The 24,614-nt window shown below is 37.1% G+C and overlaps 2 protein-coding genes and 1 long non-coding RNA gene across 4 annotated transcripts; 2 read left to right on the top strand and 1 right to left on the bottom strand.

Moving 5' to 3' along the window:
- Nucleotides 1–3,519, top strand: LOC311277144. Its single transcript, XR_014625173.1, has 4 exons — nucleotides 1–191; nucleotides 683–728; nucleotides 1,206–1,274; nucleotides 3,170–3,519. It is a non-coding gene; the product is annotated as an uncharacterized lncRNA (long non-coding RNA).
- Nucleotides 3,520–12,053: 8,534 nt separating this feature from the next.
- LOC311277196 (urokinase plasminogen activator surface receptor-like) lies at nucleotides 12,054–17,176 on the bottom strand. Of its 2 annotated transcripts, none has more exons than XM_084387412.1 (5): nucleotides 17,039–17,176; nucleotides 13,233–13,352; nucleotides 12,803–12,934; nucleotides 12,502–12,612; nucleotides 12,054–12,375 (listed from the first exon to the last, which is right to left on the bottom strand). In XM_084387412.1, exons 2-5 carry the CDS (start codon nucleotides 13,315–13,317, stop codon nucleotides 12,182–12,184), a joined length of 522 nt encoding a protein of 173 aa, XP_084243538.1. In that variant the 5' UTR covers nucleotides 13,318–13,352; nucleotides 17,039–17,176; the 3' UTR covers nucleotides 12,054–12,181. The 2 variants fall into 2 exon arrangements, with proteins under 2 accessions (XP_084243538.1, XP_084243537.1); XM_084387411.1 differs by lacking the exon at nucleotides 17,039–17,176 and adding an exon at nucleotides 13,436–13,512.
- On the top strand, nucleotides 17,130–23,975 carry pdcl (phosducin-like). The gene is made up of 5 exons (XM_084387410.1): nucleotides 17,130–17,376; nucleotides 18,626–18,809; nucleotides 18,981–19,162; nucleotides 21,270–21,551; nucleotides 23,207–23,975. The coding sequence occupies exons 2-5, from the start codon at nucleotides 18,635–18,637 to the stop codon at nucleotides 23,489–23,491; spliced, it is 924 nt and encodes a 307-aa protein (XP_084243536.1). The 5' UTR covers nucleotides 17,130–17,376; nucleotides 18,626–18,634; the 3' UTR covers nucleotides 23,492–23,975.
- Nucleotides 23,976–24,614: the final 639 nt, after the last annotated feature.

Raw genomic sequence — 24,614 nt, forward strand, 5'->3', positions numbered from 1 at the left:
TGCTGCTGCTCTGGCTCTTCAGAACTAGCCTATTCGGTTCTGTGGCTTTTATATTGTTTAAAACATGGATTTTTTACATCGGACTGCAACATTTTTATTTTGAGCGAGTTGCGGGATGTTAATGAAGAACAAACAAGGAATATGGACAACGCATTAACAACGTATAACGGACATATTGCAATCTGCGGAAGGTAAATAACTTTTTATTTTATAAAAACAATTCTGCTAACTTACATCAAAATATAGTGTGTTAAATTGAGAATCTAAACGCGATTAGAGCAATATCGATATTAGTACATGTTTCAATGTATTAGGATAATGTTATGTGTTGCTAGCATGTGTAGTTTTTGAAAAGAAAAAAACTCCGCATAGGAGCTTTAGCTGCTAACGTTACAATGACTGAAAACATTGTCTCTTTAGACAGAGAGGAACTCGAACCACACTAGCTATTTGACTCTAGAAGAATATGCAAACTAGGCTTTTGAATCATGTTGATCGCGGGATATAGGCCTAACGTTACCGATCAGTCATCATAATAAGTATATGTATATTATAAACATAAATAATTTTGGAGTTGGTGAGTAAAATTTTGCAAGCTTTCGCAAATGCCTCTGTTAGTAAGTAAATACAAATAACGTTAGCTAATATTGCTGTGTATGTGTGTGTTTCCCTCATGATCCAGGAATATTGGGAATAAATATGATACAGCCACATGATCTTCAGATGCGGTGAGTATTGTTATATTAAAATACACGTGAAATAGAGACAGAACATGTAATCTCTGCTCAAAGGCACACTGGTTCAAACCCTTCAGACAATATTTTACCTATCTTCTTGAGTTCACAGGCCTAGCTGACCCAAACATAAATGTCCTTTCAAAATGAAAGTATTTTCAAACCTGTATGTCTTGGATGAGCTGTTCTTTTTAGGACATGTCCCAGGGTCCTTTGCTAAATTAACCATGGTTTTTATTATAGTAAAAGTTTAGAAACCATGTTTTTATGGTGGATTGATTACAATACTTTATTATTACCATTTGGTAGAAAAACTATGGTTGATGTTAGTAAGGGTTCCCCAGATTTATATAACACTTAAGGAACACATTAATAAATGGTCCTATGTCACCCAGATCAATAGTCTGTTAACACACAGGTAATAATTAACACACTTTTTAACTTTTTTTTTTTAATATATATATATTTTAGATCAAGCATTGGAACAATGTTTACGGAGCAGACCAAGCACCAACAGAGAAACAAGCCCATCATTCAGTAGTAAGTATCCACTGCAGTATATAAAACAAAAAAAGTTATCTCTTTTTTTTCTCCCTCGTGCCATCCCAGATGTATATCTGACTTTATTTCCACAGAGATTTTTTGAAAAATTATCCATTATTGTAAGCCAATATAATGCAAGTGCATGCTCCAGAAACTACATGCAGCCTACAAACAGCTGCTGTGTTGTTCACACAGGAAGTTGTCTGCACTTATCATGTGAGCTTTACAATGCTCTTGGATTATTGTCAGGATGTGTGTTTGGACTTTTTCGACCTTCAGCATTTTGTTGTCTATTCACTTGCATTATTCGACATGCGAACACAAGAGACTTTTTCTAAAAGTCTAGTTTATTTTTTCTAAAATTTGTGTTCATCTGAAGAAAGAAAATCATATACCTTTCGGACAGCATAAGGGAGAGTAAATGAGGGGAGAATCCCCTTCCACAAATGCGTTAGCAAAGGGTACATGCGATGGTAAATTAACTGAAGTAATTTTATCCTATTGTAATTTTATTTTATATTTATGGTAATTGACCTAGGATGGCAAGTCCCCGTGATTCATTTTAAAACTAGATATGGTGGAAGAGTTCAATTTAACAGAATAATTTGAGTTGTTTGTTTGGGTTTGCTATATTACACACATTTTCATCATACATTTCATATAAGGTTTAAATAATTTCCATAGGTAAAACTATTAATACGTTTAGATACGTTAAATGTAACTACCTGCAGGGTTCAAAGCCGTCAAGAACACACAAACTTAGGTACTTTACACAACAACGATGTACTAAAAACAGAAAAGTTTTTTCTTTGTACAGATGACAATGTTATTAAAACGATTCCCGTTTCTCACAGATCAGCGAAACGTCTAAATCGCTGTTTTATCCATGCCACAAAGTAACTGGTGATGTCACTCTGTAAAGAAAGACACGCCTGTGCACATTCGCATTCACACACGCATGCCTATAGACTAAACACATAATACGCATATGCATGCCTTTACCGTTTTCACAGATTCACATTTCAGTAGTTTAGACCGAGACGATTTTAGTTGGAAACTGAGTCGTGTAAACGGCCCCTTACTAAGCATATATTAAAAACCCCAGGGCATAGGGATGCTCACTTTTGATTGGAATTTGCCCACTGTCATGCAGATTTTAGCTCAAACCCTAATTAAACTGACCTGAACCAGCTAATCAAGATCCTCAGGATAACCAGAAACAGTTTGGAGCTACACTCTGCAGGACACTGGCCCTCCAGGAGTTTGGCACACATGAACTGAAGGGATAGTTCACAGTCAGGCAAACAAGAAAATTCTCCCAAATAATTTACTCACCCTCATGTTGTTCCAAACCTTTATGCATTTTTTGGTTGCCAACATTCTTCAAAAATATCTCATTTTAATGCATGGTTTGAAAAGACATGATGGTGAGAAAATGATGACAGAATTTTCATTTTTGGGTGAACTATCTCAAGTACTTTAATAATCTCACACAATGAGAATATACATTTTTTTCTTTTTTTTTTAAACACATATAATATATTTAATTCCCTGGAGGATGAGAGAAAGACTCTCATTACCCATATCACAGCAGGCTGAAAACACCTCCAGGTAATACAAATATTGTTGGTTTTATTTTATAATTCAAATTGGCATTTTAGGCGTTTACCTTGCAATGATACCTCTGGAAAAGAATGTTCATTGTTGTGAATCTACATGTTCCTTCTTTTGGTGATGCACATTTTTCAATCGGACATAAGTTTTAGATACCAGACAAATCAGAAGACAAACAGACAATTTAAATAAAAATGTATTAAGCTTGTTTAAAGGAAACAAAAATAATTGAAATCATTTTGAAAGAATCATAGTGTGTCTTTTTTTTTTCTTCCCAGATGCACCAAGCTGATTACTGGCCGTTTGCTGGATTGCTGTTTATTTGCTGTATCTGTCACTTCTGGTACATTTTTGTTGTATGTTTTGATTTAACTTATTAATAAACTTGTATAGTAAGGAATAAGGATTCTGAATGTAAAGAGCATATAATATTTAATATCAGAACTATGTGACCCCCAGGGGTCTGAATAATTTCATTTTATTTAGATTACAAGTTTACATTGTTTAAATACTATTCAATTATATGTAAACACAAGTGCTGCAAATTAAAGTTTGAGATGATTTTAATCAGTTTTATAGTTTTTTTACAGACTTATTTTGTCTTCTAAAATAAAACTGTTTTCTTACATTCTTGAGCACGTCTTGACAATTTATTGAATGTGTTTGATCGTTATAATTTAGGAAAGGTCTGTTAAATAACAGTGTTTCTCAGTAGAACTTTTAGTGCCGTCACTTTATTAAAGGTGTTTGATTGTAATAATTTAGGAAATACCTGTAAAATAACAGTGTTTCTCAGTAGAACTTTTAGTGCCGTCACTTTATTAAGGTGTTTGATTGTAATAATTTAGGAAATACCTGTAAAAAAACAGTGTTTCTCAGTAGAACTTTTAGTGCCATAACTTTATTAAAGGTGTTTGGTCATTATAATCTTGGAAAAATCCATAAAATAAAAGTTTTACACTGTAAAAAAATAATCGTAAAAAAACGGTCAAATGACTGGCAGCTACGGCTGCCAAACAAAAACCGTAAAATTAAGGTAAAATATCTTCATTCAAACAAGGAAAAAACCTGTAAAATAACAGTGTTTTTTTCTAAAACTTTTAATGAAAAATTCTGTAAAATTATAGTTTTTGCACTTTATTGGGATTAAGATATTTTACTTTAATTTTACGGTTTTTGTTTGGCAGCCGTAGCTGCCAGTCATTTGACCGTTTTTTTACGATTATTTTTTTTACAGTGTGCTGCATTGCAAAGATCAGTGTCACAACACTGGACAGACAATGACACTCCATATAACTTTTGTTTCCCTGGTGTACATCCATATAAACACCCTTTATATGTGACAGTCAGCTCAGTGAAACCTGCAAAAAAGACAAAATTCCTATATAATAGGCTGAAGAAACAATTCCAGAAATCATGATCATCTTGCAATAGACAAGTAATGCCAATTATGTGATGAGATTAACCTATAATACTTCTACTTCATATTATCACTTTCAGTAAATTTCCACTTCATACCAACTGATATTTCGCCTGTTCCGCTTCCACATTTAGAATTTCCAGCTGGACATGTCTCCGGCTCTTGCACGTCACAGGAACCCATCCAATTAGGTGTACATGAGTGACACTTGAGAGAATATCCTTAAAGACAGAGAGAGACATTCAGTGACCTCAGTGTACCAAATAATACATTCAATACTTGCTGTTTCTTGTACCTCCAGTGAGAAAAATGAAAAGAACAACAGATACTCGCAGATACATCATGTATCAGGAACAGAATGAAATAATGTTTCCGTTCCTTTTATGTCTGTTCAGATATGGGTGGGTTAAACAAGGAAACTGTGAAGTCATACACAACTTGACAAACTCAAACACACACAGTTAAAGGAACCGTATGTAAGAAATGTATTTCAATTAATCATAAAATGGCCCTGATATGTCACTAGACATTAAGAAATCATGTTAATTTCAAATACTTATATCACTGACAACAGTAGTCCGGCCAGGATATTATCATTTAAAAGTGAAGTTGCAGCCCTCAACTGATGTTGATGTTGTCATGTTGTGTTTTGGCCTGATGCGCCGCCCTCGACCGATCCACCAATCACGAAGTCAGTAGTGTTTTGGCATCTGGGTTGCCAGCTCTGCTCTAGTTACCACAGCTACGTAGCAGCCAACATTCCAGCTGGATCCTGCAGCCTATCTGGCAACCTCGAGTCAGGGGGGAGGGGGAGGGGATACACCGCTCTACAGTAATTTGAAAGTGATTGCAGTACCAGTTTTGGCCACAATCTTACATACGGTTCCTTTAAAGGGGAGGTGAAATGCTCATTTTCACTCAATCTCCTGTTAATCTTGAGTACCTATAGAGTAGTATAGACCCCTTCACGGTCGACGTCACAGGAAAATTCTAAGTTCGCAGTGCGCATGTCGGGGTCAGAAAGTTCATTCCATCCCATTGAATTGTGTGTTAACCAGAGAATTTCTCGTCAAGAAAAAATGCCTACTTGTTGCATCGTGGACTGTGAAAATCACACCAGTTGTGGAGTCAAGTTTTTCAGGATTCCTGCAGGATCTCATCCGTTAAAAAAAAAAAAATAGACGACATCGATGTTCAGATCTTTTTTTTTTTACAGTCTATGGTTCAGATAGATACATACTGCTATCTGCTAAGTAGCATGACACAGGTAGTGTTGCACGGTGTACCGATACTTAAAAAGTATCGCGATACTCGGAAATTAAAAACGTCACGATACCTAAATTTATCAGTATCGATACTTAAAAAAAAAAAAAAAAACGCCTCCCTATGGACGTCTGTGTTTTTTTCCTGACGCACGCAGCAAAGAACCTGCCGCTGTCAGTGTCATGTGACAAAACACTACAGCGAGATGGCTACATGTGCGAACACAAGTGGTCCACGACTCGTAGAAAAAGATGACGCGAGGAGTGACATATGGAAGTACGTTGCCTACCTTGCTCTGTTCCGTGTTTCCCCTGTGTCCCGACCCGACACAGTTGGATATTTTTCACCCGTTTGAGCAAAATTTGCGGGTCACCCGTCCGAACCCGTGCAGGACTCTAATCAGGCAGACAATCGCCATCAGCTAAAACAAGTTTATTATGGTTCTGTTCCCGTTCCTGTGATGGCAAAGACAGTGCATACCCTTGACACAATATGCCGATCTATTAGCTGCACCATTTTTCTGACCCCATGCTGCGCGCGCACCCAACCTAGGCGTTCGATGTTTACAAACATTGAAGGGGTCTATTGCATCAGAGACAATAGAGCATCACAGTCCCGCCCACAGCCCGAGAGCGCTTAGGTGCCGGAAGTAAATTTCCCATTCATTTCTTCCATTGACGTTTTGGAAAATCCGTATCTAAAGAGTTTTAGAGCATGTCTGAGGATAACCAGCTACAGCTGAACTCATAGGCATACAACATATTATTTAGAGTGAAAAAACGACGAGAAAATCCCCAAAAAGTCAAAGGTACAAGACTGTGTACATATTTTCATTTCCGAGCGAAGGAACTACTCATCCCATAAACCACCGCGCCTCACTGAAGTCGACTGAAGCCACAACCGCGAAAGAGCCTTTAGAGCGACTTTCAAATCTGACGACAGCCACGTGAACTTTTTCTTGTGCAGTTTATAGCAGTTCTTTCAGTAGTAATCGTGTAAATAATAGTGTTTTTTATAGGTATTGTGTATTGAATTTTATATTTATCATCGTGTATTTTATCGTGTATTTTATATTGTGTGCGTGTGTGAAAAGCGGTTAACGATAACGTTAGCAACATGGTGCACTGCTTTGTACCTGTCTGACTGCAATCACCGCTCAATCGTCAACACGTCGTTTTTTTTTTATTGATCTTCAGTCTTCACGGACTTTCGCGGGGTTTAACCAGACAGTTACACGAGCTCCACCAATCAGATGCATCACTGTGGAATGTGGGATTGTTCAGGATTGTGGGTAATGAAGTACTTCTCCAAGACATCGCGAATAAAAGGCATTTATCCCAAAACAAGGTTAGTGCCCCATGAACTTTTGGCGGTTATATGAGCATATACAATCGCTTAGTACAGCCGTAGCTGGTTTTAAGTCTACCATGTATGGTTACGTTTTTATGGCTTATATCCCAACTGTCAATGGAGAAATTGTATTGAATTTTTACTTCCGGCACCGGCTGTGGGCGGGACTGTGATGCTCTATTTATATGAGACATGCCACTTCCTCAATACTCAATACAACTATATAAAGAAAACCCGTAACGGCAAAGATGGCGGCCGAGTGGCACGACTTGCCTAAAAGGACTTTGATTGCATCCTTCATATCTCCAAAAAGTCTTTAGTTTTATTATATTTATAAAAGAAAGACAGGCTGTACCGAGTCTTTCCGGAAAAAAACGAGCGGCTGGAGGCGGGCCGTGTGGGCGGAGCTAAAGCTGTGCTAACGCGCCGAGCTAACAACAATACTCACCGTCCGGTTCCAACGCACGACCGCAAACCTTTATCATTGTGACTGCTCGATCCTTAAGCATTAAGGCCTCATTATACTTCTGCGTCGGACCTACGCCGGAGCCTATACGCCGTAGGCAACGTGTTGGTTTTAATTTATACTTCTGTGTCGTTGTCCGCGTTGACGCGCACCTAGGGAGCATGTGAAACCCCGAGGGAGGGGTTCTGGCAGACCAATCACAGCGCTTGTGTCCGCGTTTGACGCGTTGTTACATTTTTGGAGAGGTGCACGTCAGGGTACGCCGTAGGGTACGCGCGCTACACACAGCCTACGACGTAGCTACGGCGGCAGTTCGACGCAGAAGTATAAATAGGCCTTTAGACGATCTGCAAATCCGTCGATCTGGGCTTTGTTTATAAAACAATCATCGTCGAAATGCAGGGACGTCTTGCACAACCTCCGTTGATGCTCTGAAAAAAACAAACTCCATCCACTGCTCCCTTAACGCTGGGTTCTTTGGGAATCTGTGCAGGGTTGTCTTGCCCTGGCAACCAAAAACCCACTTCTTTGGTGACATTGACTTCCCTAAAGCCGAGCATAGTGCTTTGATGCGTACTGCTTTCGCTCTCTTGCTCTGGTCTACGAGTGCGCGCGCGCCCGCGGTTCTTCCGGCAGAAGTGCCCTTAGGACCCATATAAGGAAATTCCGTTACATCTGACATCACACATGCCCATACTCGAAAAAAACTTTCCGAAACTTGTGACAAACCCCAAGGAGCATTTTTGGAACAGAAATACTCCTCCAAACGTACAATTTAATTTTTGAAACTTTGTCCATGTTTAGCATGGGAATTCAACTCTTTAACAGTGTAAAAAACTCTAAAAGAAATAGCATTTCACCCCCCCTTTAATGTTTCTCCTCCAGAATAACTAATGATCAGTTTGAATTAATATATGATTGTAATGTAAGTTAAGGGTTTTAAATCAAAAGTAGAAAACTTCCTCAAGACAAAAGTTTCAATGCTGTTTGTAGCTGGTTGTTATAAAGTCATTGTGAGGCTCTTCTGGCTGGTTAATAGACATTTCTGATTTCTGGCTTATAGATGTGGACACTTAATAATGTACACAATTTACATGTGTGGCTATTTCTGTAGTTAATGCTACAGCGTTCCAGAGATCTTTTCTCTTCCACAACAAGTTATGAGTTAATAATATAGCTGCGAGCAGCGATTGCGGGCCCAAGCCGGTGGCACCGCCACCCTGGTGCCTTTAGTTACACTAAAGCCACCGGGGTGGCTGTGTCACCGGCTTGGGCCCTCCATCGCTGCTCACAGCTATATTTATATATATATATATATATATATATATATATATATATATATATATATATATATATATATATATAAATATGCCAGTTGGTGGCGCTATAACTTTGACTCACAATAGTTACATCCATCTGATCGGACTCTTACCACAAACACACTGCTGAAGTTTCATCAAGATCAGTTAACGTATGCAGAAGTTATATTACTTCGTGTTTCTCTTTTCTCGCCATTGTTTCCTCGCCACGGCCAAACAGTTTGAGATATCAAAAATCCATCCGGAATTTATCATCCCCAATGTCTTGACTTCATGCTGACCGAGTTTGGAGGCGATTGGATGAATTCTCTAGGATGAGTACATTAAATTCCACAGCATGCGTTTTTCAAACAACCCATAATAGCCGACTTCCTGTTGGGCGGAGCTAATAACTTAGAGTGCGGAAGTTGTTTGGCCCGATGAGATCTATATGTGTACCGAGTTTCATATTAATTCATGCAAGCGTGTTTGATATATGGACCAAGTTTTCAGACCGTGTCCAAGGGGGCGCTGTTGAGCCCCCCTGCCACGCCCGGGTACCAGCTTCAGCCCGGCTCTGATGACCGTGGGTTCTGACCTGTGTGGAAAGTTTCAAGAGTTTTTGAGCACGTTAAGGGCCCCAAAAGCCCCTGAAACCCCCCCCCCTCCATCGCTGCTCACAGCTATATTTATATATATATATATATATGCCAGTTGGTGGCGCTATAACTTTGACTCACAATAGTTACATCCATCTGATCGGCCTCTTACCACAAACACACTGCTGAAGTTTCATCAAGATCAGTTAACGTATGCAGAAGTTATATTACTTCGTGTTTCTCTTTTCTCGCCATTGTTTCCTCGCCACGGCCAAACAGTGGTTAGGGTGCGAGTGACTTCATGATGACTTACTCTAAATTAAGTGAAATGATGCACTAAAGTGGGGTTTTTTATGTTAAGTAAGTTATGTTTAGCATACTAGCTGTGGATTTGAATCTAAATATATAAGATTAATTGGTTTCAGTTCCACCACTCAGTTTTGCTGAAATTAGTTAAAGGAGAACTCCGGTCAATTTTAACATTGAGCTCATTTTTTTGTAAATTTGGAGTGCTGTCAATACAGAGAACAACGACAAAAATCGGTGTTGCTTACACTGTGTTATCCTCTTTTTAAAATTTGCACCCTGTTGACTTCAATGGGGCAAGTTTTAAACCTGCTTTTAGCCTCTTAACATCCTTGATGTGTCATTGCAAGTGCACAGGTCATGTGACTGATTCCTTCAGAGTGATCACGGGTGAATCTGACTGCAGTAGATGTGAAAGATATGAATAAAAATGATGTTTATTCAGCCAGCGCACATACCTGTATTTTCTTCCTGTTTTCGGTCGAAGCCCATAGTAATCAATTGTCGAGTTCACGCACGTGATCATAGGTAACTAAACCTATGCGGGTGAACTCGACAATCGATTACTATGGGCTTCGACCGAAAACAGGAAGAAAATACAGGTATGTGCGCTGGCTGAATAAACATCATTTTTATTCATATCTTTCACATCTACTGCAGTCAGATTCACCCGTGATCACTCTGAAGGAATCAGTCACATGACCTGTGCACTTGCAATGACACATCAAGGATGTTAAGAGGCTAAAAGCAGGTTTAAAACTTGCCCCATTGAAGTCAACAGGGTGCAAATTTTAAAAAGAGGATGCAATTATGACAGCCTGCTTAATATACTATTGGTCCCCCGCATGCTGCCAAAATAGTGCTAACCTGCTGAGGCATGTACTCTTCAAGAGCCCTGAAAGTGTCCTGTGGTCTCTGGCATCAAGAGCAGCAGATCCTTCAAGTCCTGTAGGTTGTGAGGAGCTGCCATGGATCGAACTTGTTGGTCCAGCACATCCCACAGTTGATCAATTGAGATCTGGGTAATTTGGAGGCCAGGACGACACCTTGAACTCTTCATCATGTTCCTCAAACCATTCCTGAACAATGTGTGTGTATTATCCTGCTGAAAGAGGCCACGTCCACCAGGGAACTCCATTGTCATGAAGGGGTGTAACAATGTTTAGGTAGGTGGCACATGTCAAATTTAAGTCCACATGAATGGCTGGACCCAGGGTTTCCCAGCAGAACATTGGCGAGATCATCACACTCCCTCCACCGGCTCCTCATCGTACCACGGTGATCCTGGTGCCATCACTTCCCCAGGTAAAAGGTGCTCACATACACAGGCGTCCATGTGATGTAAAAGTAAACTCACTGGACCAGGAGGCCTTCTTCCACTACTCCAAGGTCCAGGTCTGACGCTCGCGTGCCCAGTGTTGGCACTTTCCCTTTCGGTTGACGGAGTCCTTTGCTGCGGCTACAAAGCCCCATACGTGTGTTGTGACACATTCTTCCCAAAACAACTCGTGCCACAGTCGACCTTCTGCCGTCTCAGACTGGGACAGGATAGCCTTTGTTGCCCTCATGCATTGATAAGCCTTGGTCACCCAACACCCTGTTGCCGGATTGTGGTTTGTCCGTCCTCGGACCCACTGTTGATACATTTTCACCAATGCTGAAGAGGAGCAACACGCCCCCTCCTTTTACAGAGATACTCTGACCCTGTCACTTTGCCAAAGTCCCTTCTGCCCATTTCTCCTGCATCCAATACATTGATTATGATAACTGATTGTTTGCTTACCATCTAAACTACCCAGACCTTAACATGTGGCCTTGTTAGCAGATGGTTAACGATATTGGCTTCACATGTGATAATATTTAGGCTCATCAATGTATAGGTTAAAATGAACAGTAGAGCCCAAACTATCAAATTCAGTTGCTATTTATTTTCAGATCTAATAATCAACAATCAAACAAATTTGTATACAAAAATAAAAAAAATTATTTGTAAGGTGAAATGATAGACAAAAGTATTTATTAAGTTATATTCCTCCTCATCATCATATCTTTGTGATCTGTTACTACATGTGAACAGAAAAATCCTGATTTTGGGAATTCAAATATTGTATTACTGTTACATGGTCTGTCTCTTATGTTTGATAGTGTTTTTGGTTTAGTCCTGTGACCTTTTAGTCTGTTTAATTATGTCATTCACCTGTCTTTGTCCGTTCTCGTTAATGTTTGAGTGGTTTTCTCCTGTTTCTCTTGTTTCCTGAGTGTTTGTGATTCAAGTCTGTTTTCTTAGAATTATTCCTCGTCGTGCAAGTTTCTAATATCTATACCACGTTACGTGACAATTACCAACTTATGAAAAACTAAACAGATGTGTTTTTTTTATTATCATATTTGATCACCTTTTTTTATATAATCACCTTTTTGTTATTGCAGTTCTCAGTATCTTTCAAAACAAACAAGAAACAAGGTGATATAATATTTTATTTCATAAAACGTCCAGTATACTTCACAACACTAAAGATAGTACAGAGAATACAAGCTATATATTCAGTACAGTGTGTCTGATTGTAGAATGTGAAGATCTGCTGTATTCAGTGCATCATGAAGTAGGAGAGCAGAGAACAGCAGAGGAACAGGAAGCTCTGGGTGACACTCTGAGCCCCGTTACACAGGTTCCCCTCACAACATGTGATAACTTCAACTTTACTAACTGTTGTTGTGGTGGCATCACAAATTGATTTAGAGGCACAGCCTTTTGCAACCCTCAACTCGTCTTTGGAAGTCCCTGATGGAAAGAAAGAAAATGAAGGTTGATTCAGTCTAAGCTGGCAATAAGTCTGCATCATATGTTTATAATAGATGATGGAGAGACAAAAATAACTTTAATCTTCGTCCTTTAGCAGATTTTCACCTGTTGCTGTAATGCAGCGATCTTCAGTTCCTGAACAGCTCATTATGTTCAAGCAGCTCTGTCCATCACAAGAGTAACATGTCTTTCCATTGGAGGCAATAGACCTGGGATCTACAGGAGGAAAACTGGTATTCTTTACAAAATATATCTAATGAAATAACACTTCTTTAGCGGCTCTGTTCAATCAATTCATGACAAACAAGCCACACCCAGCATTTTATTTGCCTTATTGAATGTCCTTTGTAAAGTAAAATGAGTGTTAACTTTAAAGAAGAGAGCCATGATCATTCAAGTACAATACCTGGAACATCTTGGACGTTACAGTCGTCAGTGTCACAGCACACAGAAAGTGTGTTTATATTGCCCATGTTTATGGACCCACTGTGACAGTCAACAGCACAACTTTTACCCTTATTCACAGAACTGTTGTCACCTAAAAAAAAAAGCATGAATTATACAAAAAATATCACAACTACACCTCATTTTGATGAATAATGTATTTATAAATACGTCAAAATAAAGAAGCGGTGAGAGTTAAAACAGGCATCATCTCACAGCTGCAAAGCAGAAGAGAAAAGAAAACTTTTTTAAAATGCGAATTGTATTGTTAGCGTAAAAATCTGAGTGAAAATAAATAGCACAGATCTGGAACATTCTTTGATTGAAACGGTCAATTCTGACTCTAGCAGTCAAATATAACAGTACATTTCAATAAATCACACCGGACTTACCAACTGATGATACCGACATTGAACTCATGCACTTGGAAGATCCACTGGGACATGTTTGAACTTTTTGATCTGCACAATTTGCCATTGGACTTCCACACTCATAACAGCTGAGAGAGTGTCCTTTAGTAATAAAAAAAAAGAGACAGTGAGAGACATAAGTGATCTGTATTTCTAATAAAGAACATCACAAACACTATTTGTACCTGCAGTAAAAAGAATGAAGAGAAGAAAAACTGAGAGTTGCAGATCCATCTTTGATCAGGAGATGAGTGAAATAATGTGTCTGTTTCAGCGCCATTTTATAGCTTATCAGAAGGGGAGGATCTTCATGAGAAAATAAACTTGGACTGAATAGGTCTGCTTAAGCCAATTTGTTAATAATGACAAGCATAAAATTACAATAATGGTTCACACTGACACTGCAATGTGAAGAATTTGGGCCTGATTTCTAAACAGAGAATTGATTGAGATACTTCTTCTTTATGGACAAACTAATTATTATACATGTGTATAAAAGCATTCTTAATAAATGAATTAATTCAAATCAGTTAATAAATGAAAGCCTCAGACCACTCGTAAATCTAACATGCAATAAACACTGTAAAAAAATCCGTAAAGTTACAGAAATTTACATGACATTTACATGTTTTTCATGTAATTTTATACAGGAAATGTACATTTGCAGTCTATTTCTGTAATTTGGACTTATTAGCATATTACTAGAATATTGGCTGTTAAGTAATTATAAAGCACATATTAATGCCTTATTCTGCATGAGCATGTTCTACATCCCTTAATCCTAATACCCAAACTTAACAACTAGTTACTAATAATAAGCAGAAATTTTTTAAGGAGTTTATTAAGGAAAAAAGTCATAGTTAATAGTTTGGTAATGAGAATTGGATCCTAATTTAAAGTGTGACCAAAAAAGAAAATAAACATTTTTTTAAACCGAAGACTTTATCCCTGTTATTTCCTCTATGTTAGTCAGCAGATAACTATTTTTAAACTGTTACTTGCAAGAGAAGAGAAACACCAGTGTGTTGTGTGTCACAGTGCAGGTGTGCGAGAGTGTGTGTGTGTGTGTGTGTGTGTGTGTGTGTGTGTGTGTGTGTGTGTGTGTGTGTGTGTGTGTGTGCGCGCGCGCGTGTGGTGTGTGTGGTGCATGTGTAAGTAGGACAAACATGAGGCTTCTTGTATGCCTCTTCTGCATATGTAAATGTGAATAGTTTTGATTTATGTTCATATTGTTACAAAACAGATTAAAAAGAAGCATATATATTTGTGCGTTTAATGCATACATTTAATAGGAGCTCTTCATATATTTGTGGCTTGGATTGTGGGTTAGGATGCACTTTCTGAGAAGAATACAAATAGCATGAGTGGTCTTCTGAAATGAAAATGTCACCTATTTGGTTTTGGTTTTTCTTCTTTTAATACTGGGTTCTGTTTCTGAGTAATGCTCATTGGTAGGTTGTGGGTCGGGGTTTTACATGAAGGTGAACACTACACCAACCACATAAAAATCAACACAGTGACAAATATCTTACATGGTTCATGAAATGTACATGCTAATTAAGTTATATTTAACACATGCTATGCTAGCTGTTTATTTGAACTGAAATATATTAAATTAAATGGCTCCAACTCAATGATGTGGAAATTACTCAACATTTTTTTTGAGTAATCAACTTAAAACATGGTATTTATGAAACAATTGAAGTTCCTCTAACAACTCAATGAAGATTGTTATTAAAAAAAATACTTTGTGCAAACTTGCGTTGATTTTTGTTGATAAAGGGAGAGAGAGCAGAGGGTTGTTCCATAAAACAAGATTAGAATACAAGCCAGGCTTATTTTGGTTAGTCAGACTTATTGTCGGTGGATTCTGTTTCATAAAGCAAACTTAAAATAGTTCAAACTCAGTTACTCTGGCAACTTATGCTGGGAAACTAGCCTGGTCCAGGGCAGGCTAACTGTCAGGCTAAGCCTCAGCTGTTACACAGATCCTCTAACACTGACCGACAAGAACACAATGATATTACCACTGACACTCTCTCATACCATTATTGGACTTTATTAACCATTATTAGTCCAAACATAAATACACAGTATACAGAAAATCAACTTAAATAAGGCTACAATGATAAATTAGACAAAATATATATATAGATAGATAGATAGATAGATAGATAGATAGATAGATAGATAGATAGATAGATAGATAGATAGATAGATAGATAGATAGATACAATATATATACTACAGGTTTTCTTTATTTTTTATTCTTTATTTCTAAGATTTATGAATACATTTCTCTCTGGTTTTGTTTGGCAGCTGTAGTACATGTTTATGATTATTAGAAGAACATTAGAACACAATCTAACATTTTAACTGGTAAGATGAATCTGAGCTTAGTAATTGACAGTATATTAGCCTACATTTGATTTACCCCATTACAATAGTCCCTTTACAGTTATATCATAAAAATACACTTGTAGGTTTAAAATTCTAAATAAGGCACATCTAATGTCCAAATAACAAATATTTTAGCATATATATTATGTACTTTATTGTGTCTTTCAATTCAAACACATTTAACACAATTATACACATAGACAGTTCCTTTAAAGACATCATATTTTCCCCCAATAAATATTCCTTATTTTTCCTTCTACTTTTTTTCTTTTGTGATAATACCCACCAACACACATGATTAGAACAATAACCAAAAAGTACATAGTTAGACACTTTTACATATGATTTAAGGGGAAAAAGACAAAAAACAATAAATAAATATTAATACAAATTTAACATTCACATATTTATATGAAACACTTATAATGACACATAATTCCTAATAGTTATTCAAGTAATATTATTTAAATATCAAATATTCAATATAATTAAGTCAATAAATAAAATAACAAATAACTAGAAATAAAAGGGAGGGAGAGTTATATAAAAATGTAGTTAATGTAGGCTAATATATATTCCTTTATTTTATGGAATATTCTTTGATTTTAGAGTTGCACATATCTTTTCAAGATATCTATACATTTGCTCTTAATTTCATGTTATCCTCTCCATACACTATGTTTATAGACGTATAGTTACTTTAGAAACTAAATCTAACCACTCATTTAAAACTGGGGATTCTTGCTTTCTCCAAAAAATTATTGCATTAAAAGCTGTAATTCTCAGCATTCTAAATAAGTATATATCATCTTTATTAAGTAGCATAGGTCCTATACCCAAAACTATATTTTGTATCTTTATATATTTAATTTCTTTAACAAAAATCTTCCCTGAATTAGGCTACTTCTGTTAATTTTTTTTTTTTTTTTGAAGTATGAAATATAATGAGCTAGAAGTTCACTGCAACTTATCCAACATCCTAAAGATAAATTATTATAATTAGAAGATATTTATGGTGTTATAAAATATCGCATATTAATTTTCCAAGCAAAATGTATATTTTAGTCAGAATTATTGCGCTCCTATATGGCGCGCATGCACGCAGCAGCGCTCGTTCAATATGAAGATTAGCAGCAAAATGGATATATTTGCATGACTTTCTAACATTTACAGATGGAGAATATAACTGTAAAATGTCAGTTTTGCACTGAGGGGGGGAAAAAACATGTCACAAACGCATAAAACAGCACAAAATATACGCTGTTTGATGGTGGATCGATTTGATCTATGATCGACCTCTAGGGCTGCTTCAGAAACGCGTGCACACGCAATTATCTAGACTAGATAAACCTGGATCAAATTAGTGAGATTGCGTGAACTTCAATTACCTTTTATGGAACCACTTTAGCCCCAACTTATTTGTTAGGCTCATTCAAGTCCGGTTTTGGAGTTTAATCCCCGCTTTTCTAAGCATCTTTTATGGAACAACCCTCTGAAGATGGTTGGTGTCTTTAAAGGTTGAAAACAAAAGGTTGAAAACAAAAGGCTTAAAAAAAACATTTGAAACGCCTTCTGTCAATCGCTTGAAGCTCTCATTGGCGTATACTCATGTCAGTCATCTCTTCTGCATTGTGATTGGTCAGTACGCGTGCTTGCGCTGTAGAGCCCGTGTAGAATCTGAAGTGGCTGTTTCAGCGATTAGCTACGAAAAAGAAGCCGGATTCTGGTAAGATTCAAGCGGGTTCCCAGATATAATTGATTTAGTAATCATAAAACACCTCTTATTTATAATACATATACTTTATTTTATCAGTAGTACCGTGTTGTGTTACGTTAACCGACTAGCTAGTTACTAGCATGTTAACATCATGCTAACAAACATTCATAGAAAATCTCATTTTTATAATCTCATTTTTGGTCAATTTTTAATTGACAAATCAGAAGCCCTGTGAGTGAATGGTATTGAATATTCATTTAGATAGTTTGATGTTTCTCAAACATAATCTGATGCATATAGCAAGGTAGCAGATCATGTTTGACAGATTAGCTAGTATGTGTTTACTTTTTTAGACGGGATAATGTATACATATTTCTTACGAAATATAGTTTATGATTGTATGCATTCATATGGAAGTTATTACATGTTAAAAATATGTTTTAAAGCCATTAGTCCTAGATATGAGCTCCAGAGGGGATGAGGGCTAATTGGATTTCTCGCCAGCTCCAGTCTGTTTCCCTCATGAGATTATTTTGAACTAGATCTTCATTTCTTGAAGGAATATCCAACACTTGATGGGCATCAAAAGGATAGTGTTAGTGTATAAATAAAATTGTGTTCAATTTGTGTAATTGTATTGTTCAAATGTGACCCAGAAGAGGTCAAGTAATCCAGAAGCACGAGAGAAGCGAACCCAGATTTTGTAAACAAATATGGCATGAAAACATCCTAATACTAACACACACACTAATTGTAAATGTATTTTTAGAACATAATATATTTTAAACTAATATACCTGCATTTTATATTAGACTGATGTTGTATTTATTGTATTCTATTGTACATTTAATTTGAACAAAAATATGCAATTGTAGTATTTGTACTATTAACAATACTTTTACAGAATGTATTACATTAATGTTCTTCATATACTAATGTACTTAACATTTCAAGTAGAATTAATGCATTAACTAAAGTTATACATGTTTACAACATAAACATGACGATTTGTTTATTGTTCATTAAACCTAATATGCATTAACTAATGTTAACCATTTAAATCTTGTTAAGTGTTACCTTTAATTATTTAGAGTCTGTGTTGTGTCATGGGAATTTGTCAGTGCTCTCTGCTTAACTAAAAAAAAACACGGCTAAACTGCTGGTTTTAATGCTTCTTAATGTCATATGAAACTTCTAGTTTTAACCCTTCTCGGTGTGTTATATCTCCAACTGTGTGTGTCTCTCACCTTTGTCTCAGTGTGTAGTCATGACGACGCTGGATGATAAGATTCTAGGAGAAAAGCTGCAGTATTACTACAGCAGCAGTGAAGATGAAGAGAGCGACCACGAGGAAGAGGAGAACGCATCCAAAACCATCCGTGACCAGGAGGTGCTGGATGTGGAGCTCGACTACAGTGCAGATGGCAGCTCGGTCAACACCGGTACGCTTACACGTGAAATGTGTTCTTTTCAATTTGTACTTCTGTTCCCAACAGCCCCATTTTAATTCACTTGAATGTAAATGATGCGGCCTCCACGTTCATCAACAACACATCCGTAAAGACTGTTGAGACATCTGACTCAGTGTGTGTGTGTGTGTGTTTCTCCCACAGGGCCGAAGGGTGTGATCAATGACTGGCGTAAATACAAGCAGCTGGAGAACGAGCAGCGCGTGGAGCAGCAGAAAGAGATGGAGCGGCTCATCAAGAAACTCAGCATGACCTGCAAGTCGCATCTGGAGGAAGAGGCCGACAGACAGAAAGAGAAGGACCTGCAGGATAAGATCGCAAGCAAAGTGAGAATCACTCTATATTAGGGCTGGCAACTAACGATTATTTTAGTAATTGAGTAATCGGGCGATTTATTTTGATGAGTAAGCGGATATTTTTGTGTGGTATTAAAAATAGACCTAAGCCTTCCTTTAAAATAACTTAAAAATACAGATATAATAATGAGACAATAATATTTGTTACAAATAAAGTATCAAAAGCAAGTAATCATGAATCATGTGAACAACACTGTTAAAATACATAATATAAACAATCATCTTATGTCCATTATGTATAATAACAAATGCCTACAGAGTGCGCCCACGGCCTGGTGGTGTTATACTTTATTTCGGCCAAACAACATTTAATTCAAAATTTCAAATGTCCACTTAATCTTTAATATTTGGCCACTTCTTTACGATAGAACTGCTACAGCCGCTGTAATTTCTTGAATAAAAATATGTGGACATCAAAACATGCAAACTCTTGAGTGAGGGTTAAAACTTTGATTTTGAAATCTTGATGAACAGTTAGCATATTTAGAAACAAACTGATGTATTCTCCATTGTTGGCATAGGTTTATAAATGATTTACATTACAAATCTGAAGAAATGATGCACATTGTGTTCCCAGATGAACGTTATAAGCAACCAAAATCACAGCATATGCAGAAATAGAGTTTGAGATGCTCCGCGCATGTAAATGATAACAGTTCGTGTGGAGCAGCATTTGATTTCACGCCTAACCTACATGCATGTAAATAATTAAAGCGCACATAATAAACCCGCAGTTCATATATTTATTTCACTGAATCACAGTCTTTGGGAATTCACAATAGCACTAAGTTCCGTTGTAAAGATCATCAATTATTAAATTAGTTAATTTCCTCTATAAAGCAATGCTGCAGAAAACGTCCAGCTCAGTTCAGTTCTCATCCAATAGTGTCAGTGCAGATGTTTCAGGCTGCATCTCAAGTCAGAAATCAGATTGTGAATCGTAGCATTTAAATTAGGGCTGGGCGATATGGCAAAAAAAAAAAAATTCACGATCATTTTTTTTATGTCCGTCGATATCGATAATTATCACGATAAAAGTCAAATCTTTATTTCTTTCAAGTTTAAAGGCAGATTTTTGCTCCTAATTGAAAGTTGTAGAAACAAGAGCGTTAACTGTGGTTTTAAACTACTCTTTATTGTCAGAACATATCAGGACAAACACTTGCCAAACTGGTGAACATTTCACAAATCTGAGGTAGAACATTCAAACATTTGTCATTTTTCCTTAACAAAAATAAATATCTTTATTGGACAATTAATTTCTTAGTTTCTGCATGTGCTAATTTTTATTTGGTAAAATGTAATATTCTGACTGTTTGAGTTTTATTAAACTTAACCATTGGTCATCCAGTATCATGCATTTAGATCATGATAACCTCAGATAAAACCAGGCATAGCCTACAGCACCTCACTATCATGGCAAAATGTAACTTTAAGGTTTCTATGGTATTTGTATGAAAAACAGTAGCCTAAATACATTATTAAATACTGTATGATTATATTCCATTAGTCCTTTAATACATTGTCTACATTAATAATATAATACAATTCAATATGTATATCCCACATTTCATGGTGCAGTTAATATTACTAGGCTAACGTTACAGTAAATCCATGGTAAATGATGGGAATTTGTAGACGGAAAAGCCATATGACAGTATCGTTGTGCACAGGGTTTCTCCTGTTTGTCAGCGCTGTTTCATCTGCCTTTAAACTGGTTTAAATCACTGAGACGGTTGTGTTCTTCGCTGAATTCAAGCGCTTCTCACTGGATCTCGTGACCTTGACCGAGAGCGATCAGAGTAAACGCACTAGTGAACTCGCGCTGCGCTGGCGTTTGAACTTTGAGCCGAGCGGATAAATGGTCCGTGTGGTGCGCTGTTCAAATGAGTTTCGTTCCGCTTTTGCCGCATAAACATTATCAAACGTTTATCGAATTCGATTCATCACACGCAGGCGAAGCTGGTCATAGGTCTGTGCGGAGGACTTTTCTGGTTCTTGTGTCCTTTGCTGAGGATCTGTGCTGAATGTCACCAGCAAAATTCATTCTCCTTTTTTACTTTTCTTCTGTCTTCAGATGAACCTCCGTGTAGATGAAGAAGAGGAGGAGGAGGATGATGATGATGAGGCCTTCCTCCAGCAGTATCGTCTGCAGCGCATGGAGGCGTTGCGGCGACAGCTGTGTGGAGGGCGGCGCTTTGAAAAGGTCGTTGACATCTCGTCGGGGGAGGAGTTCCTGCGCGCTGTCGACGAGGAGGGCAAGAACACTCTGGTGCTGGTCCACATCTATGAGCCAGAGGTGCCCGCCTGCCAGGCCATGGATGGCAGCCTGCTCTGCCTGGCACTGCAGTACCCAATGGTAACACATGAAGAGATTGTTTCATCTTTCATTTGTCTTAAAGGAGCATTTCACCCATGGGAACATTGATCTTTATTGAAAGTGGGTCATATATGTAGTCGAAATGTAAAATAAATTTTGAATTTGGTGCCTTCTTGGCCGAGGAAAGAAAGAAAGTAACTTCAGGACGCATTTGTATGAAAGACAACAACTCCCACAATGCACCACATTGCACAGCTGCGCAAGCCACTCCCACTAATCCAGAACAGCATATGAATCACTCATCCGTCCATAAGGCTAGCTACCACCGGAGCTTGAAATTCATTTCACACAAAATGTCTAACGTTAGTTAGTTGGCGAACTCATTAATGAATTACTCCTCATTTGTATTTCTTTCGAAGTGGTGAATTATTGCATGGTTACGTTACCGGGATGTTCAGTCAGATGCGGTGCGAAACTAGGATGGTTCACAACACAAACGTCCGTGTCCTCGTCTGATTCAGAGATTTCGTCCAGGAGAAATTGGCATCGTTTAAATTCTTTGCCACAGTCGGACTCTATCTCTGTGTTCGTAGCGGTTCGTAGTTGCATAGTGAGATCACCGGCGCCACCAGTCCACCCCCAGCTCGAGCCAGTCTGGGCTTCTCGTCCGCGACAGGCAAAATGATGATTTTTACGTCATAATAAGCAGGAAGTAAAACACTTAAATCCTTATTTCTCCCATCTCAGGGAAAAATGAATGAAAAATCCACGTTTATTATAATATATGACTGGGTTTCTAACAATACAAAGCTTAATGCAAATGGGTGAAGTGTCCCTTTAATGTTTTATGATGTTTATCAAATATGTTTAATGCTGGTCAGTTTAGCAATTGAATATTTAACAAGAATAATATTTTATTATTATTATTATTAACAATAATATTGATTAGTACTATTTTCATTATTATTTGTTGTAATACTCTTTAGTATTAAAGTGATTTATCATTTATTCACCCTCATGTTTTTCCAAACCCAAATTACTTTTTCTTCTATGAAATACAAAAGGAGATTTTTAACCGAATATCTATACCTGCTTTTTTTCCATACAATTTAAAGTAGCTGGCAATAAAGACTGTCAAGCTCAAATCTGCCCCCAAAAAAGCAGATAAAATGACTTGTCAGCAGGGTTATTGTAGTTAATTAAAGCAAAAAATATATAAATTTAAAAATAGATTTTCGTTATTTAAATGGTTGCTGAAATAAAATAGAATATAGAAAACGTAAACTTAAATTTCGCGTCATTTCTCATTATTTCAACATTTCTCATTTTTATTTTTATAAGCGCTGTAGTAAAAAAATAAAACTGAGATAAAAATGTATAAAACACAACAAAATGACTAAACCTTTAAGTAAAATTAAAGTGAAAAAAAACATTCAAAATATTAATAAAACTAATAACTTAATTAATTATGAAATATAATTCATATAAATAAATTTATAAAAGTAACAACCTAATAGCGTCTCAATGATACTAAAATAACACTGCTTAGCTACATTTAAATTATTCCAAAGTCATTTGATGGTTTTGTATGAGGAACAGAGCAGAACTAAACTGGAAAATATTCCATATGTCAGTGATTATGGTACGCATGAGAAAGGTTTCTGCTCATCTCTGTTCCTGTGTGTGACCCGCAGGTGAAGTTCTGCCGTGTGCGTGGCTCTGCGGTCGGCACCAGCGCTCTCTTCCGCAGCTCGGCTCTGCCGGCGCTGCTGCTGTACCGCGGAGGCGAGCTGGTGGGGAATCTGGTGCGTGTGTCCGATCAGCTCGGAGATGATTTCTACGCCACAGACGTCGAAGCTCTGCTGCAGGAATTCGGCCTTCTTCCAGAGAAATACTCCCAGCCAAACTCACACTCGTCTATTCGAAACGCCGCTGTCACTCACCCTACCGATTCAGACAGCGACCTGGATATAGACTAAATGCGTACATACATACATGCACACCAACACATAGATACAGAAGAATACACACTCTTGTTTGCGTTCACATAGTGATTCAGGCCCAATATAGTGACCAAAATCAGCGGTTGCAGCTCAAGATACACTACTGTAAACACAGGATCTCTGTACAAACGTTACGCCTGATATGAGAGATCCATTCACAGATCATGATTACTGGACCAAAACAGTGGATATCATTAGACGTAGGTATGTGTGTGTGTGTGTGTGTGTGTCATTTCAGACACTTCCAGAATCAGGAGTGTTTCTTTATGCAAACAAAAATGCAACACCCTTCATAGAATCCTGCTTTGATGTTTCACTATTTATTATAGTTTTAGAATTATGTGTTTGTTTATTTGTGCGTTTTCGGATATCTTAGTTTGCTTTATCCTCTGTTAGTTTTATACATTTTGTAAACACATCCATCAAGACAAATGCAAATATTAAAAAAAGATTCTAAATGGACCTTGTCTTGTGGTTACTTTCATATGTGTGCATTCTTTCTCAAACATTGGATGAAACGCTTGTATATTTTCTGTACGTGCTTTCTTTCTGCTGGTAATTAATGCAAAGCTCATGTTTCTGCTGCTTAAATTAGTTTGTGTAATGTAGATATTTAATAATAGTTATGTAAAAGCTGTCGCAGTCCCTGCAAGGTTTTTAAAATATTTCAGATTGTGTAAAACCTTAAGGGCATTTCTAACTTGTTTTATTATTATATGGAAAAATATAAATACAAATGTATGAGTATAATGTTCAAAGTGAAACACCAATTTAGAAACGTACTCATGTCTGATCATGCTTGTTAAATACCAATTCAGTTTTAGAAACGGAATTAAACAAAGATTGCACAAATGATGAAGAACTGTATAATGAATTTGTAAGAGACCACCCACAGAACTGGTATTTTACTTACATTTAATAAATTCACCTTTATTTGGAAGATTTCAAAGAGGGACATTTAACAGAATTTCAAATCATTTAGGCCTACTCAGTATATTATATAACAGTTTGATTAAAAATCCAATGTCTTTGAGGAAAGTTTGTGAAGCTGTATGTATGGTAGAAATAAAACCTGGTGTTTTGACAGTATAGAACTTGT

Source organism: Rutilus rutilus (assembly GCF_951802725.1).
Source record: "Rutilus rutilus genome assembly, chromosome: 18".
Classification (NCBI taxonomy): domain Eukaryota; kingdom Metazoa; phylum Chordata; class Actinopteri; order Cypriniformes; family Leuciscidae; genus Rutilus; species Rutilus rutilus.

Coding starts and splice junctions, on each gene's coding strand:
- LOC311277196 (XM_084387411.1), bottom strand. CDS start 13,484: ATGGATCTGCAACTCTCAGTTTTTCTTCTCTTCATTCTTTTTACTGCA. Junction 13,353..13,435: donor CTTCATTCTTTTTACTGCAG/GTACAAATAGTG, acceptor TTATTACTAAAG/GACACTCTCTCAGCTGTTAT. Junction 12,613..12,802: donor TAACGTCCAAGATGTTCCAG/GTATTGTACTTG, acceptor TTCCTCCTGTAG/ATCCCAGGTCTATTGCCTCC.
- pdcl (XM_084387410.1), top strand. CDS start 18,635: ATGACGACGCTGGATGATAAGATTCTAGGAGAAAAGCTGCAGTATTAC. Junction 18,810..18,980: donor TGGCAGCTCGGTCAACACCG/GTACGCTTACAC, acceptor TTTCTCCCACAG/GGCCGAAGGGTGTGATCAAT. Junction 19,163..21,269: donor AGGATAAGATCGCAAGCAAA/GTGAGAATCACT, acceptor TTCTGTCTTCAG/ATGAACCTCCGTGTAGATGA.